General features: G+C 41.8%; 1 protein-coding gene across 1 annotated transcript; it reads right to left on the bottom strand.

The window, feature by feature from the left end:
• Positions 1–400: 400 nt before the first annotated feature.
• LOC308280101 (protein NLRC3-like) lies at positions 401–19,493 on the bottom strand (the record flags this gene model as incomplete). Its single annotated transcript, XM_080720364.1, has 6 exons — positions 401–1,456; positions 8,740–8,786; positions 9,569–9,718; positions 13,505–13,672; positions 13,837–15,488; positions 19,446–19,493. The coding sequence occupies 6 exons, from the start codon at positions 19,491–19,493 to the stop codon at positions 909–911; spliced, it is 2,613 nt and encodes an 870-aa protein (XP_080576490.1). The 3' UTR covers positions 401–908.
• Between the last annotated feature and the right edge of the window lie 657 nt (positions 19,494–20,150).

Consider the following 20,150-nt stretch of genomic DNA (forward strand, 5'->3'; position numbering starts at 1 on the left):
CAGATATGACTGCTGCATTGTTTACAGTAAATGCTGGAGAAGAGTCTCTGACTGAAGATAGACGCTCTTCTGACCTCACTGTGATGTCATCAATACACACCATGTGACCTCCTCAATACACACCATGCTCCATGTTGTGACGCACACGCCTAACGCCAATCAAAGCCTGGGAAGCGAGGCTACTTTTACACTGACTTTGACACACCATCTCATCTGTACACTGTGATGTCATCAGTACACACATTGACAATGCGCCGCGTTGTGAGCTTGTAGGTCTGCTATTCTGAAATGGTTTCAATCCTTAATTCTTTGTAAATTGTTTAACGCATATACATTGAGAGGAGAGGAGAGGAGAGGAGAGGAGAGGAGAGGAGACCCATAGTAAACAAACAGAGACCCATAGTAAACAAACAGAGAGGAGAGGAGAGGAGAGGAGAGGAGAGGAGACACATAGTAAACAAACAGAGGGAGAGGAGAGGAGAGGAGAGGAGAGGAGAGGAGAGGAGACCCATAGTAAACAAACAGAGACCCATAGTAAACAAGCAGAGAGGAGAGGAGAGGAGAGGAGAGGAGAGGAGAGGAGAGGAGACCCATACACACAACACAAGATGTAACCTTGCGATTTTAACCTTTTGGGGAACTTTAAACCATAAGCTGGAAAACGTGTCACACCGTGTACAACAACCATGTTGTGTGTGTGTGTGTGCAGTAGAGCCAGTGCAGCAGCACATTGTGTGTGTGCGTGCGTGCGTGCGTGCGTGCGTGCGCGCGCGCGTGTGCGTGCGTGTATGCGTGCATGTGTGTGTGTGTGTGTGCGTGCGTGCATATGTGCGTGCGTATGTGTGTGCGTATGTGTGTGTGTGTGTGTGTGCAGCAGAGCATACAGGTCACATGATCTTACTGAACCTCTAGATCTGACACAGAGACACTGTCCCCCAGCACCCAAACCCAGCATAGAGTGGTTCAGTGAACGTGCACTCGAAGGTGTGCATGTGTTTCAGTGTGTCAGAGGAAACTCTGTAGAAGGACAGAGTGCCAGCGGGACAGTCGACGTACACCGCTACTCTGTTGGAGCGACGGAGACGGAGGACAGAGTCAGAGGGACGGACAGAGAGTTTAGTCTGCTCCCCATTGTGATAGACAGAGTAACAGTCATTATCATCACAGAGCAGAATCCATGACAATGCATTGCCTCCTAACCTACAGTCAGCACCCACTCCTTTCCTGTTGATCCCTCTGGATGTCACTGCTATAGTAACCACTCCACTCCACTCTACCTCCCAGTAACTGCGTCCAGTCAGACTCTCTCTACACAGAACCTGTGGATAGTGGGTAAATCTGTCCTGATGGTCTGGCCGTCCCTGGTCCTCCTCCACCAGTGTCGCCTTCCTGTTGTTGTCAGTCAGAGAGAGCGTGTTCTTTGCTGTGTTTGGATCCAGTGTGAGTTCACACACATCTGATGAGACAACAACAACACAACACAACACCAGATTACAATCTAACTTCATAATAATATACAAATATAATATGATGTAAGGTTGTTGTCAGGTGGAAACCTTGTACGTCCATTTCATTTTTATTTTTTAAACTATTTAAAGGGATATTCCACTTTCAACAGGGAGCAGTGGTAGGGCTTCTCTCCACATACACACCCATTGTACTGTAACTCCAAACTCCATTTTAACCATGATAGATTCATTAAAAACACCCATTATTTTTTCTGGTGACTCATTTTACCTTCCTAATACGTGAGCAGGCCGTGTTTTTTCGATAACTTGTTTTCATTTATTTTTAACACGTTGCAGTCCGAAATAGAATGGTGGTTGGTAGATTAGCCGTGAAATTTCTATTATTGTATTGTGATCTGAGACATAATATTATGTTTATAAACATGACCCCGCAGCCCCTCCATCTTGAACAGCGCCGCTGTTTTTTCTTTTTTTTTTCCCCCAGGCCAGTAACTCACCATGATTTTCTCGATCTCCGTTGGGATAGAATGGGGGTTTTGGCCGATCGTCGATGTCCCCGTGCGTTTCGCGTGCGCGATCCTTTCACGTAAATGTCCCCGCAAATAGTCCATGTGTGACTGAAGAACAGAACTGAAAAGTTTCGCTAGCATAGCCCCAAGCATGGCTGCTGTAGGAGCTCGAGTGTGCAGACAGCAAACGTATGGGCTGGGAGTAGCCTTGGTGAAGGAGAGGCGCTGACGTCACCTCTGCTTCATGCACGGTCTGCATGAGCTATCAGTGCACGAGTGGTGACTAGGGAAGGTTAGACGATCGCCGATTTTCGGATCAAAAGCTTTTATTCCGGTTTTAAAGACAAAGTCCGGGAATGTACGACGTGGCTGAGAGTCCCTGGGGGGATGTGCGATATAGTACGGTTTTAACATTAAGGGGCCCCCCTTGGCTTAGAAGGTGTTAATAATTATTTGGAAAAATGGAAAAAATTAAATACAAGAAAATAATTATTAAAAATACATTAAAAATGTTATCGAAAAAACATGGCCTGCTCATATATTAGGAGGGTAATATGAGTCACCAGAAAAAATAATGTGTGTTTTTAATGAATCTATCATGGTTAAAATGAAGTTTGAAGTTACAATGGGTGTGTGTGGGGAGAGGCCCTGGGCCTGGAGGTAACATTTACATCAAATATCTAAATATTCAATCAAGCTAATCAAAAACTGTTTAGGGTGTTCATAAAAGCCTGATTAGATGATAAAATTACCAAAAGTTTTTTTGAAAGTGAAATACCCCTTTAAAATAGTGAAAATAGCCGATCTACAAGCTCACAACGCCTCGCAGCTATTTTCACTATTTTTGATTTTTTTTAAAATTTTTGGGGAGAAAAAGCACATAGACTCATAATGCGCTTGTAGATTTGTTATTTCCAAGAACATTTGTGGAGGACACATTATTGAGACACATTATTGAGCGGACCGAGCGGACCGATTAACATTGAGGCCGTAAACCGGAAGCGGATGAAAATTTAAAATAATTAATTTATTAATTTAATAATTAATAATTTAATTATAATTAATAATAATTAATAATTTAATTATAATTAATAATTTAATAATTAATTTAATGAACCGGAAGCGGATGAAAATTTAAAAGGATTTGAGAAGCTGATGGAATACGCGAACACACGATGCATAGCAGCGCCCGCGTTAACAGGTAGGAGAAGCCAGCAGTGAAAGACATAGAAAAATCTTCGGGCTCCTCGGCCGTAAACTACAAATGAGTTAATATGCAAATGAGAGGAATGTGATTCGATGGTCAAAAAGTAGGAAGGTCATAACTCATTGAATAAATAAATATTTAAAAAGGGCGGGTCATTCATTGAAACCAAACCAAAACAAACAAGCATGGTTGGGTGTGTCATGTTTGAGCACATCCCCCTGCAACAGCTGAAAGTAAATAAATAAATAAATAACAATGACAACACTTGCTTTTTTAGGCAGTTAAGATATTTAATTCAAGTTGCATGTTCCTGGTTGGGTTTAGTCATCAACAGTTTAAATTCCATAAAAAACACCATGGAAACAAGGGGTGTAAAAGAAATAGATATTTTGTGATTATATTGTGTTATATTGCCAAGCCTTATTTGAAATAACTATGTATTTTACTGTCATGCCACCAAGTGGTCCATCTCTCATGGGATTATATGACACTTCTTCAACAATCATATCACCACCCCAAAATAAAGTAGTACATAAGCAATAGTTAGACATTGCTGTACGCATGCATCATAGATAGCATATGGTTGTATACAGGGGCCATCAACATGTACACTGACAAATGTGTCAAAGACTTGGCCTGTTCCATTGTAATGTTATGATTGCATTTGTACACACCATTATAATGTTCAGTATTTTGATTATAAGACCCACTCAAATAATGTCAGTCTCCAGGTTTGCCTCAGGATATGTACAGTAGGACACTGATTGACTACAAAGTTCAACACTATGGCACATGCATAGAAGTCCAATGGTACTAGTGGTTCTCAAATGTTTTATTCTCAAGGACCCCATAACTCTGAGAGTGTACAAATTGAACTAAATGGACCTGTAGTACAGATCCATTTGGCTCCATTTGTACCCAGAGTGAGTGCTGTCATGGTAATTTAGGGCCAGCTAGTTTGTCTACACTAGTATGTACATGAACAAAAATGTCCACCACAAGCCAGCATGGTGATGGCCCCAGGTTATATACAATATTACAAAACATAGGGCACATTATACCATACCAGTCACACACAAGTGTAAAGATTGCTGGACCTTAGTACTGTATACCTCTATAGTGCTACACACGATGCAATTCCTGAACTTGTAGCATCTACCACACAATGCACAATGTCTGTTTCCAGGTCAACCATACCCAAGAAAAAATCCAGTAGTACTGAATCCAGTATATAAACATACTTCATACTTTTACCCTTATGGAGAAAACCAATACTTCAATGTACATTAGCATGAATAATGTGCACAAGACATGTACATGGAGTGGACCACAATTGAATCAAGCCTTGGTTTTTTATTATTTATTTTTTTAAATAATGATCCATTTGGCTTTGTGTAACATACTGCTGTATGTTATTCCATGGGGACTATTAGCAATCTACAATACAAGCAGGATGGATGTGACATCTAAGGATGTCACAGACCTGTTATTGCGCCTTCTCATGTGACTAAGGGCCACTTACATAGCCTTCACCAGACAAATCACTCCACCAACTAAGAACAGCCATTCTAGAACCCCTCTGTGATGGATGGGTGATGAGGGTGGCACTGAGGGCCAGTGTCTCAAACCCCACTATGGTTGCCTGGGTGGTGCAGCTTATGTGTCCACTGTCCAGTGTGTAACGAGACCATTTGAGGTCCATAGCTTCCTATATATATGTTGGGCCTCTCAAAAGCAGCGGTTTTCAGGGACTGGCACTTGGTCTCTCAGCTGCTGGTATGGTCCAGGACTGTCACCTCCTGCAGAACCAGACTCTGCAGTGTGTCCACATAGTCTATATGGGGAAAAAGACATGTCAATGCAGAAACAAAAAACAAAAGCCAAAAGATGTTTATTTTCATTATTTGCCAAAGTAGCAATTCTAGAAATGTCTGCATCTTGTCAATCTTTCAAGTTATTTTACATTAGGCAGAGATATTGTAACTCCAGGTGGCTGACATATTTTATACACAGGTAGTATTTTGTGACTTACTGTATGTTGGAGCAGACTACGTATAGTACAGAGAGTAATCACCCTTGTATTTTGGCCATCTAACCCTTTTCCAAAACTTCAGAATTTGGATCATGGTAAAATGTGTAATTAGTTGACTGTCATATTGTGTGAGGTTTGAACTACTAACATAGGATAGATTATTTTTATTTTTCTCAAATCACTTGAACAAATAATTAGCCCTCATGTCACCACCTAAGGTGATATGGTTCCCGGACTGCTTTACCCTCTCCATCACCTGCTGCTGCTACCCACTAACAGTATGGCTGTCTGTAGGTAAGCCCGCTGGTGGTTGTAGAAGGTATGGGAAGAAATGCACCGCACCTGCAGTGATGACAGTACCTGAAACATATCATACATATTCTTTATCACATTTAGCCAAACCAAATATATTTCATGTTACTGAGATACTAACTCCACACTACTGTACATGCAGAGTATACCAAATATTAACTAAATATACTATATGTAGATAGTATAGTCATAAGATCTCACTTTATTAATCCCCTGGAGGTAATTCAAGCTATCACAGCTGTATTATAGCAGTGGTTCTCAAAGTGTTTCATGTCAATGACCCTCAAATTGACACTTAGGCTATTAGCCTCTAATAGCCTGTGGACCCCCATTTGAAAAGACATGCCAGTGACCCCCATAAGATTTTTTGAACCATTTCAATTTCAAGGACCCACAATTTGCATTAGGCAACGGACCCCCATTTAATGGCATTTCTATCTCTGAGACCCCAATTTATATTGTAAAATCAATGTAAAATGAACTCTAACCTAACAATCATTTAACTGAGGACCCCCTGGAACTCCCCCTGGTGGTCCCCGGACCCCACTTTGAGAACCAATGCATTATAGGCTATAAGTAACAGTAATACTGCTACTGTAAGTGCACACCAATACAGCACTAACCACAAGGGAAACATGCATCTCGATCGTTCGCAAGCACACCCACCCACGCTCACATGAATGGTACAATGTTAGTGGCATATATTCCTAGCCTGGCTTAGCCAGACATATCACACAACAAACTGCGTGACTATTTCTCCCTTGTGTTGGATGGATGGATATATTAGCTGCGCTAAGCTAATAGTAGTTCTACTGGCTAACAACAACAACAAACATACATGCCAACTTATGAAACGCACGCGCACAAAAACACACGCACACGCGCCTGCACCGCTCCGTATACTCTTGCCTATAGTCAAGTATAGTAGTAAAGGCAAACATATTTGTAAGTTTGCAAAGGTAAGCTACTTACTTTCACAGGAGTTGACTGTTGACGCAGTACGTGCTGCAGCACCCAGGCGAGCGTTCCAATATATGGGCCATGTTGTGATCGCTCAAACTGTCCGGCGTGAAGTGTCTTGCGCGCACAACGAGAGCTGTCACACATACCATCCTCCGCATACTGTAGTCAGTGGATACATATACATTCCAGCCAGCAAGCATGCAGCCATGTGGTTTTGGGGGAATAAACGGAACAACTTCGGCATGGTTGCTGAAAGCTAGAATGGGAGGTGGCATAGGGGAGGTGGCTACAAAGTTGCATGGGGACCAACTAATGAATTATTCAACAGTCCACCAGACAGACACCTGTCAGTCATTCTGACCTCGTGAATTAAACATTTTCTTGATTTGCGTCATCACGCAAGACGTTTTTGTTTAGGGGCAGGGCTAAGGGCTCTAATTGTTTCATTATAATACACAAATACTCGAATTTTTAACTTTTTTTGGCATCCAGTGTTAGATATGGCCATATTATCACTACAGATATGCTCTAAAAGTGTGAAAAACATGTTTTTGATTTCACCCCGTCTTTAAAAGAATGAGGACGCGGCAGCCTTGATGGGGGACTAGTTGTCATGGGCCCACCCACAACACAGAGTTTAACTCATGGTGGTGAAGATAGTGCTGAGAGTGCACTCCGTATGGCACTTAAAAATGTCCAATGCATTCAGAGAGGAAATGCTGAAAGCTTTGACATATTTCTAGAATCCTATGAGGACATCACTATAGGCAGGTTTCCCCCCAGACTAAGCTGGTGTTTTGCAATAAACCCATTATGTTACTGTATGTTTTAAACTCATGGTTAGTATCATCTTAAGTCACAGTATATGTAAATGAGTGAATAAACACACGCACGCACGTGCATACGTAATGTACGTACACACAAACACACACACACTATGTCACACACATGCACGTATGTGGTGTGACACGTTGTGAGCTTGTAGATCTACTATTTCCACCATTTTTTATGTCACATGCTTCTGTGTGTAGGCTATGAAGAGCTGTTCATCCACATCACTGTTTCCCAATCAGTGGGAAGGGACCCATTTGTGGTTCAAGGACACATTTTTATGAGTCCCTATATTTTTGTTTCCTTCATTGTTTTAAATTATTATTTCAAAACATTTTCTAAAACCATTTCCCAAAAAGCTAAAACATTCATGAATTTAAAACAGTGATTTCATTAAGAAATAAAAGAAAAATGAAATAAATTCCATACATTACAAAACAAATGTTTAGTGAAAATATCCGATCTACAAGCTCACAGCGCAGAATGAGAGCTAACTCTTAAATAATTGTGTGCTCGCCTGAAAGGCCTGAAAGGCGAGCCCACAATATATATAATATTTAATTGTCATTATTTCTAGGCACCTTTCTACTCCTACATACTTATTACTATTCTTCTGCCTCTAAATCATACATGCAAAGTAACATGTTCATGGCATTTGGCAAAGATGTAGGGGGCTGGTCCAAATATCACTAAAACCAATCTTACCCTAATTGGCCAAAGGGGGGGCGCTATATCATTTTGAGCAGTTTGTGAAACTCTCAAACCCGTTTTTATTCTGGGATATTTTTTAGCAATTTGCATGAAACATTCTACACACAATCTAAGGACCTTTATCTAACATGCCTATGAGGTGCACACAAAAAATTAAAAATAAAAATAAATATAGCTGCAAGCAGCGATAAAGTGGCCAAAAACACCTCAAATCATGAACACAGCCTGTGATGTGCGTGAAATCTTACAAGCACATTCCCATTAGGTCAAGGAACAAATGCCACCCTTCTCACATTGGCCTGTTATAGTGCCACCAGCGGGTCAACTTTTGCATAACACATTTTTGGAACAAAATGCCTCAAATCATGCATGCAGCGTCCGATTGCGTCAGTAACGTCAAAGAGAGCACTGCCTGCGATCTTGACATTTTTTACTTTTATAGCCATTGTTTTCTGGCTTGAAGCGAGCCCACAATTGTTTCGAAGGAACAATATTTCTAGTTCATGTTTAAGAATGAGAGGAAATAGCAGACTCTCAAAGCACCAGATTGTGAGCTTCTAGATCTGCTTTATTCACTAGTTTGTGTCCCGGCCAAATGCCAAATTTCTCTTTTGGGTCTTGAGCTAAAAGGTTTGGGAACCACTGATCTACAGAGCTGGATCTGTGCTACTTTGATTTAATGAATGAAACAGAATTAACACTTACACTTCCTCAAACCTGGTTTCAGCATCTTCTTTCCACCATCGTCGACACTGGGGGTGAAAGAGAAATAAAGTCAGGCCTGTATATTCTTTTTGATAATAGAAACAATGACAGAAAATGATGTTATTGAACACAACATAAAATACTATATTATCATAGAATGATTTCACTACTCTTAAAAACTCTCTCAGCCATATGGAGAGACCCATTTTAAAACCGGATTAAACCATACTTCTTTAGTACACGAATTAGCCAGACCGGAATTTACTGTACTAGGTCATTAAAAACTAAATAAATGATAATGATCGGAAAAAAGAAAAGAAAATGTCGGCAGCCCTTCTCCTCCAACCTTCGGTCTAACCAATAGGATTACATGCACATGAACCGGAAGTGACGTTGATCCCTCTCCCTGGCAGATCTGCCATCTCCCATAGACAGTGTAGACACTAGCGTTAGCCTAGCTGTTGTCCTAGGGGCTAGGCTAATGAATGTTTACATGGACTGTACATACGGAGATGATCATATGCGCCCACATCGATGTGCACGGATCGTGCACGCGAAGCACACAGGGGGGAAGATGCCTCCGCCAAAATCCCCACTATATGCCAATGCAGATCGAGAGAATTCGCTAGTGAGTAAACAACAGCCGATCGGGATGGGGAAAAAAGAACACCGTTACGTGGGATCGCGCTGATGGTCTTGTAAAATGAATGCTGTCTCAGATCATAATACAATAATAGAAGTTTCCGGCTAGTCCACTGTAAAGCCATTCTGGCCAGGCTGGGAAAGTGTTAAACTACAAGACACATTTGCACTGACTATCTCTCCATACCTGAGAGTCTGAAGTTGTCCAGCAGAGTGCAGCGTCTCTTGGTCTCCCGGATGGTTGTAGGTCAAGTCCAAAACCTTTAGATGGCGGTTGGATCTCAGAGTTGAGAGCAGGTAAGAACAGCCTTTCTCTGTGACCATACAGCCTGACAACCTACACACACACACACACACACACACACACACACACACACACACACACACACACACACACACACACACACACACACACACACACACACACACACACACACACACACACAAAAGCAGGATTAAAGGGATACTTCACTTTCAAACATAACATACATATTGTGCAGTCCGAGGGAAAAGGGGGGGGGGGGGGGGGGGGGGCTCTTTGTGAAACATATTCATGTCACTACATAGCTTATTTTTAACCTAAAATGTTTTCAGGTACATATTTAAGAGTACAGTTTAAGTTCAAAACTACTACTAAGAGGATTACAGATATTAGCAGCCCTGTAATTAAAATCAGGTCTGTTTGCAGGAACAAGCAGGCAGCTATGGGAATCACACAGGTGAATGAAATAGAGATTTCATATTCATTTAAGTTCTTGCTTATGTCATGATTAGTGGGGGAGCCAATCAAGTGATTCTGCTGGTTGTAATTTTGGAATGATAATTGTTGGAGACATGTATATCTTCATTCTTGGGGTTCTCACAATGCCAAAAAAACATGTCTTCAATTTTTCTTTTTGGGTTTAGCATGTGTAATTAGCATAATTAGCCAATTAATTGCCAAAAACGGGAAATGGCAATAACTTTGCTTCTAGGTAACTTATAAAGGTGATCTAAGAGTCTAAGTCCATGTTTGTGAGGTCCAGAAATACATATGTTACCATTGTGAAGTCATACAACCTTTCATAATTAGCATAATCAGCTTAAATTATACAGAAACGAGTTGAAAATCAGGAAATCGCTTAATTTTTCACATTTAGCTGACTTTGGAGAGATAATCTGAGACTCTTATTGACTAATTGAGTATGTTTACATGTCCAGAAATTCCTATCCTGATGTAAGTAAATCATGCAACCTTTTGTCATTAGTACAATCTGCATACATGAATTATTAATTAGTCTGAAAGTAGGAAATTACCTGTTTCTTTTTCTGTTAGTATATCCATAGATTAATTCTTGTCATAATGAGTCAAGCAACTGTGCTTCAGCTGTGAGGGATCACAGCTGATAAAGCTAATCATAGTTATTGAAATGGTGTTACTGATATACACTTTCATGCGTGCTACCCGTGATGGCCTCTGGGAACTTCATCTTTCTTCCCTGGATGAGCTATGCAAATACTTCTTTGCTCATGACAAGCAGAAGTATGCCCGGTTGGTTCCAGTCTACCTAGCAGAAATGAAGGCCCTGCAGACCACAGATCCAGAGATATACCAAGAATTTATGGATGGGCAGTTCACTGTCAATAAAAATCAGATACCATTCTGCACCATTGGGGTGGATCATGCCCTTGAGCACATCACTCGCATCATGAAGGTCACTGGAGGCCTTGTGGGCATTACTCAGAATGCTAGTGCTAGGGAAAGGTTCTTCTTGACAGCACCAGAGCTGAGTAGACTTGCTGAAGAAGCATGCCAGATGGCTGGCACACAAACAGCTACACAAAAGGAGCACCATGACTTGTCCATTGCTGTCTGGACAAGGTAGGAAAAGAATGTACTTCGATTGAAGCATGTGATCAAGTCATCTTTGAATCCTCTAACATATGATGGCAAAGACCTACCCAATATCATCACAAAAGTTGTGATGCCACCCCACGTGGAGAAAGATGTATGCAGCCAAGACGAAATTGGCCAGCAGAACTATGTTGCTTTTGTGAAAGCACGCAATAACAAAAATGAAGTCAGTGTCTGGGCCAGAATGAAAAAGGTTCAACTGAAGATGTGGAAGAGTGCAGGAAAAGTTGTGAAACACATAAGCTCGCTGACCAGGTGGGGGAATTGAAGGATGACAGGTCATTGTTTGCTCGAATGCTGATTGTTGCTCGATCACGTTCAGAGATCAACCTCAAAGAAGCCATTGGCCAGCACGAGTTCACTGCCAAACCACGTGCTCTTTTCACAGTGATTGGTGAGCTTCGGCCCTGCACAGACAAGAGCAAGCTCATGACCATTCTCGAGGAGCTGCAGAATGAGAAGAGGACTGGTGACGTTGGTGTTGATCAGCAACCACAGAGTGCTGCCACTGACAGTTGTCCCCTGCCATCTAAGAGTGTAACTGTCATAGATGGAATGACATTGGTACAGGCAATGGGAAAGCCATCATGGATCAAGATATGTTCCCAGTGGGCTGACCACTTCATAGCCATACTGGACAGGAAGACCAAAGAACATAGTGAGACCCATGTAGTATTTGACCGCTATGATATTGCATCTTCACTGAAGGAGGCCACGCGTAAGCGACGCCAGGGTGGCAAGCCCCCTACCACTTATCATGTGGAAGACAGCACACCGATAGGGAAGGTGTCTGAAAAACAGTTCTTGTCAGGTATCCACACCAAAGATGAGCTGACTGTCTATCTTGCTAAGAAAGCTCTCCTACACTTCCAGGGGAAACCCAACGTTTTCATAATCACGTCAAGGCAAGATGTCCACTCAAACTATCGATGTAAAACATCTCCACAGCTCACAGGAAGAGGCTGACACAAGGATAATCCTGCACAGCCTGCTGTCTGAAGAGGGCAACACAGCTCTACATTGAGTCCCCGGACACTGATGTCTTTGTTCTTGCAATCCGACGGTACAATCAGCTGTGCAAGGATACCTATTTCATCACCGGTGTGGGAAACAAAAAACGTATCATCTCACTGGAGCCAGTAGTACAGGCACTGTGTAAAACGAGGACTTCAGCCTTACCAGGGTTCCATGCCTTCTCTGGAGCTGACCAGACAGGCCATTTTGCTGGAAAGGGAAAGTTAACCTGTTGGCAAGCCCTAAACCGGTGTCCTGTGGAGGTGGTATCTGCATTTGCTACTCTAGGTACTTCAAAAAAGCTCAGTTCTGACACAGAAAAAAAGATTGAAGCATTTGTTTGCCAGCTGTACGAGCCCGGTACAAATCTTGTGGATGTTGGTGAACTCAGGTGGAGGTTATTCACAAAGAAACAATTGGAAGCAGAGAAGCTGCCACCTACACAAGGAGCATTACATCAAGCCATTGCCCGTGCCCATTACCAGGCAATGGTATGGTATCAGGACCACGTACCTAACCCACAACTTTCTGTACATACTGTATTAGTATAAACGATCTGATAATTCTGTGACCATTTCTCATATTGTTCTTTATTTTATATGAGGGATATATATAAATAAATATAGCTATTTCTGGTTTCGGTGTGATTATTACATAATTATTACACAGACAAAAGGTTGCATGATTCATGTATAGGATAATAATAATTCCTGGACTTGTAAACATACATCTTAGAGTCTGTGAGAAGCTTTCAAAGTTGACTAAAACAAAGAAATGCAGCAATTTGCTTATTTTCACCTCGTTTTTGCGTAATGTATGCTAATTATGCTAATTAGGAAAGGTTGTATGACTTCACAATGGTAACAGATGAGTTTCTGGACCTCACAAACATGGACTTAGACTCTTAGATCACCTTTATAAGTTACCCAGAAGCAAAGTTATTGCCATTTACTGTTTTTGGCAATTAATTGGCTAATTATGCAAATTACACATGCTAAACACAAAAAGAAAAATTGAAGACATGTTTTTTTGGTATTGTGAGAACCCCAAGAATGAAGATATACATGTCTCCAACAATTATCATTCCAAAATTACAAAAATTGATAGGCTCCTCTACTAGATGCAGTATGTTTGCGTTTGCAGGAAGTAATTAAAATAAGCCTTTTAATGGAATTATGGATATGTCATTTATATAAAAGTTCAAGGAAGTCTGACCTGAGGATCTCCAGTGTACAGTTTGGACTCCCCAGTCCAACACTGAGCTTCATTATTCCTGAATCCTGCAAATCGTTATTAGACAAATCCAATTCTATAAGACTAGAGTTGGTGAGAACTGACGATAACTCCTCACAGCATCTCTCGGAGAGGTTGCAGCCACTCAGCCTAAGGAGAAAATATTGTTAATATTAGATGTTTCTATTTTCTTTCCTGTAAAAGAATGATGACGATATATATATGGTGTGTGTGTGTGTGTGTGTGTGTGTGTGTGTGTGTGTGTGTGTGTGTGTGTGTGTGTGTGTGTGTGTGTGTGTGTGTGTAGTACCTACAGAACTCTTTTGGAGGCTTTGACCACTGGCAGAAGCTGCAGAAGAGCTTCTTCTGAAGCAGAGAATTTCTTCAGGTCAAACACGTCCAGCTCCCTTCCTGATGACAGCAATATGAAGGCCAAAGCTGACCACTGAGCAGGAGAGAGTTTGTCTGTGGACAGACTTCCCAGGTTCAGGTACTGTTGGACCTCTTCCAATAGAGAATGGTCATTGAGCTCATTCAGACAGTGAAGCAGACCGATTTTTTTCTCTTGAGAGATGTTCTCCCTGATCTTCTCCTTGATGTAGTTGACTGTTTCATCGTTGGTTTGTGAACTATTTGCTGACTGATTCAACAAAGTCTTTAAGAGATTGGTTTCCACTGAGAGGCCCAGCAGGAAACGTAGGAACAAGTCCAGATGTCCATTTGGACTCCCCAAGGCCTGATCTACAGCACTCTGGTAAAGGTTTTTCTCAGATCTAAATAGCTTGGACAACTTGGAGGTTGGTTGTGACATTAGGTTGAGACCATCATTGTTGAACGAGAGAAAGACATAAAGGGCAGCCAGAAACTCCTGAACACTCAGATGAACAAAGCTGAACAACTTGACTTCGTGCAACCCACTCTCCTCTTTGAACATTGTTGTGAACAACCCTGAGTACTCTGATGCATCTTCGATATTCATGCCACACTCTTCCAGGTCTGATTCATAGAAGCAGAGGTTGCCTTTCTTCAGCTGTTCAAAAGCTAGTTTTCCCAGAGACAGAATAGCCTTAATATTCACTTTGTTCAAAGTAGCTTTTTTCTGATCACCATCCTTCTTGACATTCTGATGTTTGAACTGAACCACTATGAAGTGGAGGTACATCGCAGTCAGGGTCTTCGGCAGCTCACAAGTCTTTCTCAAGATCTTCCCTAGAACTGTAGCAGCGATCCAACAGAAGACTGGAAGGTAACACATGATGTGGAGGCTTTGGGATTTGTTGATATGTGACCAGATTGTTTTGGCCTGGTCCTCATCATCATTAAATCTCTTTTTGAAGTATTCCTCTTTTTGTGGATCTGTGAACCCTCTGAGCTCTGTCATCCTGTCAACAGAAGGGATCAGATTGGCGGCTGCAGGTCGCGTGGTTATCCAGATGCAGGCAGAGGGAAGCAGGTTTCCTTTGATGAGGTTTGTCAGAAGGATATCCAATGATGTTCGCTTTGTGACATCACTACAGTCAGGATTCTGGAAGTGTAGAGGAAACCTACTCTCATCTAAGCCATCAAGGGTGATCACAGTTTTGGTCTCTTTGTTGCAGATTTTTGCTGTGTTGACTACACCAAAAAAGTCTTGAAGAAGTTCCATCAAACTGAATTCCTTGTCCTTCACCAAATTCAACTTTCGGAAAGTGAATGGAAACACGTAGTCGATATCTTGGTTGGTTTTACCTTCTGCCCAGTCTTGAGCGAACTTCTGAGTTGAAACTGTTTTACCAGCGCCAGCCACTCCCTTCGTCATCACTGTTCTGATTCTCTTCTTCTGATCTTCTCCAGATAAAGGCTTAAAGATGTCTTTGTATTTGATTGGTTCTTCTGGTCTGAATGGTTTCCTAAATGCAGTTTCAATCTGACTGACCTCACTGACCTCTCCAATCCCTTCCTTTGTGATGTAGACCTCTGTGAAGATCTGATTAAGAGGTATGTTTGGAGTATGACAGATTTGTGTCCACTCTTCCAAACACAACTTCTCTTTAAGTTTAGACTTGAGTTTTTGAGTTTCTAAATGATGAAAAAATAAAATAAAATAAAAGAACAGAAAAGGGAAGAAAGAAGCGTCAGTAAGTAAGTGGTAAAGGTGGTCCTCAAATCAGAGCAGCCTGGCATGGCCAGACTAATATCACTGCGGGCAATAAGTCTGTGTATGAGATTAATTATTGACCATATTTAAACAACAGTTCTAAAACTGATAGTCACAATCCTTGATTCAGATTGGCTTATTCTTGTGATAACATGTTTGTACTATATGTACACTGTGCATGGTGTGTCTCTCTATAGGCTCACACACCATTTTCCCTGAAGTAAAAATTAAACCAATGAAATGTTGTATTGAACAAAAACACTGACAAGAAATGGCTAATTATTTTTTTACATAAAATCATCAAACATCGCAGGTGGCGGGACGTTTTATCATATGTGACTAGGTCTGGTACTTTGTGCCTTATGTCTGCATTGGTCATGTTTCATTCTTGTACAGAATATTCAAGTACAGAATCTAAGCTTTCATATGATGTATCATTTGTTGAAATTGGAACATATTTGAAGACGTTATGGACATTTTAAACTTGTTGCACCATAAAACACAAAGGTCCTAAAAAGCCCTCTGAAAACTAGAAACATTTTGACACCTCTGCTGACTAGAAATGGTAGGAACAATGGGAGGGTCAATAGGTACTTAACTACACCCCTAATCACTCCCCCAATGCTAAACCACCCCCACACCCCGTACTAATGGGTTCATTTAACATAAATTATCTTTTATATGATATTATATGATATTCTCTGAATATATGATGCACAGCATACACAGTAGGCTACCTGTGGTAATCTATTGTGCTATAGTGCTTGCAGCCATGTCAGAAATAGTGGCCAGTGGTCTTTTCTACCTCCTCCCCTCCTTATATGCTCATCCTGTCATTTTCTTCTTTTTGTAGTTTTTATTTTTCACTAAAAAAGTGTATTACAAAAGAAAAAGTTTTTACAGTGTAAAAAAAGTCTATTACAAAATAAAGTGTTTACAGTGTACTCTTTAACGTCGGCTACGAAGCTTGCGGAGCATCTGCTGTACACAGCTAAAGCAGACAGCTAAAGCAGAAGCACTGTCTTCTACAGTTTGGATCAATGGATTTACACGTTTTCTTTCTTGGGAGCATTACCAACACAGAGCACATTTGCAGCGTTTTGTAGTAAGAACGTGGGAAGCGGCGGGCGGGCTTGCAAAACACATTTTTAGGGCACCCTAGCTCGAGACTGCTTCTCATAATAAACAGCCAGCGCTAGCGCGAAGCTAACGCTATAGCGTATCTCGCAGCTCGGCCACTCGTCTGTAGTAAAACATAAAGCCCCGCCATTCTCGAACGCTTCTTGCCTTTTGTGAACATTATATCCAAAAAGTAAAGGTCCTTTGCCGGTCTCTCATCTGTTTACTTCATAAGCGTGGAAGAAAATCGAAGCAGCTTGTTGAAATAAAGTTTATATCGCTCATTTTGTCAGCCGGTCCTTTGTTTTTAGACACGCTACCTCCCCTGGTCACGTGGTTTAGACACAACGAATAGTAGTGGGGAAAATAATGCAGCGGCTGACAAAATGAGCGATATAAACTCTTTATTTCAACACGCTGATTGGATTTTCTTCCACACTTGAAAAGTAAACAGTTGAGAGAAGTGTATAGGACCTTTACTTTTTGGACAGAATGTTCGCAAAAGGTAAGAAGCGTTCATGAGCGGCAGGGCTTTATTTTTTTTACCACAGACGAGAGGCTGAGATGTGAGATACGCTGTCCATTACGAGAAGCCATCGCCACGTCTTTCATTGTGTGCCCGAGAGCGACTCAGAGAGTCAGATCACGACGTATAAATCAAAAAATAAATCCTTCCAGAATACTGTCTTCTGCAAACCAATAACATTAGCGAGATGAAGTTAGTCACTGAGAAGTGTTTACACACTACAACCAGATGCACCACGCTGTATGGGGCGGTGCTTAGTTTAACAAATAAAAGTAGCCATTGTAGTACCTTAAAACAACTATCTTTTGACATGAAACCCTTGTTCTAAATTCAAACTTGTGTGATATGGATAAAAACGAAAAATACAAAAAACGACATTGACTTCATTTTCTCACTTTTCTACTGTTTGAAAATCGGCGACTTATGGACGTTTCCACCAGCACTAGTCACATATGTGGATTATTTGGTACACTACACAGCAGAACAAGGTAAGGGAGCGCTTGTTTTACTTACAAGCCCAGGCCGTGCGGTGCTTATAAGCACCACCCGCACATGACTGTGAGTGCCTGAGGAGCTTCGGGTGGGGCTTGTAACAAAAACAAGCGTTCCCATTCCCTTGTAAAACAGGGAGTCTCTTGGCACAACTGTGAGCCTCAAGGCTCTCACCCAATGCAATGAGTCTCTCAGCAATGTTATCTCCCTTTCCAAGCCACGGGGAGCCTCTTAATATTAAAACCGGAATATACCGGACATCTGTTCAAGGAGTCTCAGCCGCGCCATCTTTTACCGTACTGGGTCATTAAAACCGAAATAAATGAATTTTATCCGAAAATCGGCGATCGTCTAACCTTCCCTAGCCACCACTCGTCCATCGATAGCGCATGGCTCGTCTGACATGAAGCAGAAGTGACGTCAGGTCCATTCCTTCTCAGAGGCTCCTTGGCAGCCACCCATTTACTGTTTATACACGAGTGCTACTACAGCAGGAGTGCTGCGGGCTATGCGAGCGAAACTGTTCATATCTACTCTTGAGTCACACATGGATTATTTGAGCCGACATTTACGTGAACGGATCGCGCACGCGAAACGCACAGGGACATGATGCGTCGGCCGAATCCCCCACTCTAAGCCAATGCAGATTGAGAATTTCATTGGGAACTGTGGTGAGTATACAACGGGGGATTGCGGTATGGTAGTGGGGGATGAAGACCACGTGATATAGCGCTGGATGTCTGGTAAAATGAATGCGGTTCAGACAAGCCCCCAGAACCCTGGGGGCGCCCTGAAACCAAATGGACATGGTGGCCGTTTTGAGGTACTGCAGTTGGGTCTACTCACATGAACGCGCGTCTAGGCTTCTTTGTATTGACGCGCGTTCATACCGGAAGTGCTCGTTCATGAAAGCGCGTCCATGAACACAAATTATGAATTATGCAAAACGCGTCACAGTAGACCCACTACGTCACGGTTTTACTAGCCGGAAGGAGGGGTGAAAACGCCTCATGCGCTGGGTGAGCAACTCAATGCAAGTGAACGGGCGGGGATATCTGGTGTCCTCTCTATTCTTATTATAACTCTATGGGTTCAGATCATAATATAATAATAGAAATTTCACGGCTAATCTACCAACAACCATTCTATTTCGGCTGGCGAAGTGTTAAATAGCAGGTAAAATTTTCACTGGTGTAGATGAGGTCAGAGCTGATCTAAACTGACTTTTCTTACTTTCTCTCATGGTGCACATACTGTATGAGCGCAAAATGTAACGATGAAATGAAAATTGTGTTGAATGTAAACTATAGCAGTGCCACAGCAATGTATAAAAGTACAAAAGTTATTTTCAATCTGTCCTATATGGAAACAGATATTCTCTCAAATTGTCCTCATGACATTGTATCTTGGGGGGAAGATTTACATATTTGACATAAATGTAAGGTACTGTAAGGTAACAATGTAAATCAGGGGTGTCGTGGATTAAGACGTTATTTACAGGGGTGTCCAGAGCATTTCTTTTTGAGAACCACTGCTCTAAATTGATGGCAGTTAAACCATTCAATCAATTCATAATAGATTTGTGTTAAATATAAATGATCATTAGTAAAACAGTTCTGCCCACATTCTTTCCTAGTTCTTTCATTTACCATCGGCTGCAGGTGGGACCACAGCTTGGTTGGTAGCAGGTCCTGCATAAAGAGAAGAGCAGTAATGAAGTGAACTCTGTGAGTGAAAACATATTCATGTAATGGTACTGTTTGTCATTATCTGGCATCTATATTCTGATGAAGATTGTAGGTACTGAAGTAAATTATTATACATTATTATATGTATGATAATACATTTGTACACAAACAAAAACAGTCTGTACAGGGCGAGGCCAGACATTCCACTAGGAGTGCAGGGTGAAAGGTCGACCTTGGCCTCAATGGATAAACATGTGAAGGGAGTCAGGACATCTGGATTTCATCCAGAGTGCGTACACACACACACACACACACACACACACACACACACACACACACACACACACACACACACACACACACACACACACACACACACACACACACACACACACACACACACACACACACACACACACACACACACACACACGCGGCCCCTACTCCCTGGAGAACAGGACACACGCACACCCTGGTACAGCTCTCTCATCCATATGTGGTCATGTTCAAGTTAACACACACACCTCGTGCATAAACTTAGAAGATGCAGGCATGTGCATAGACACTGGGTATAGACACTGGTTATAAAAGCTAGCCCAAATCTCCGCACTTGGGTCTGTTTTAGTCAGCTCTCATGTGGAGCTGGGGTCTGTCAGCTCTATGTCG

Source organism: Nannobrachium achirus (assembly GCF_963921795.1).
Source record: "Nannobrachium achirus genome assembly, chromosome: 24".
Lineage (NCBI taxonomy): Eukaryota > Metazoa > Chordata > Actinopteri > Myctophiformes > Myctophidae > Nannobrachium > Nannobrachium achirus.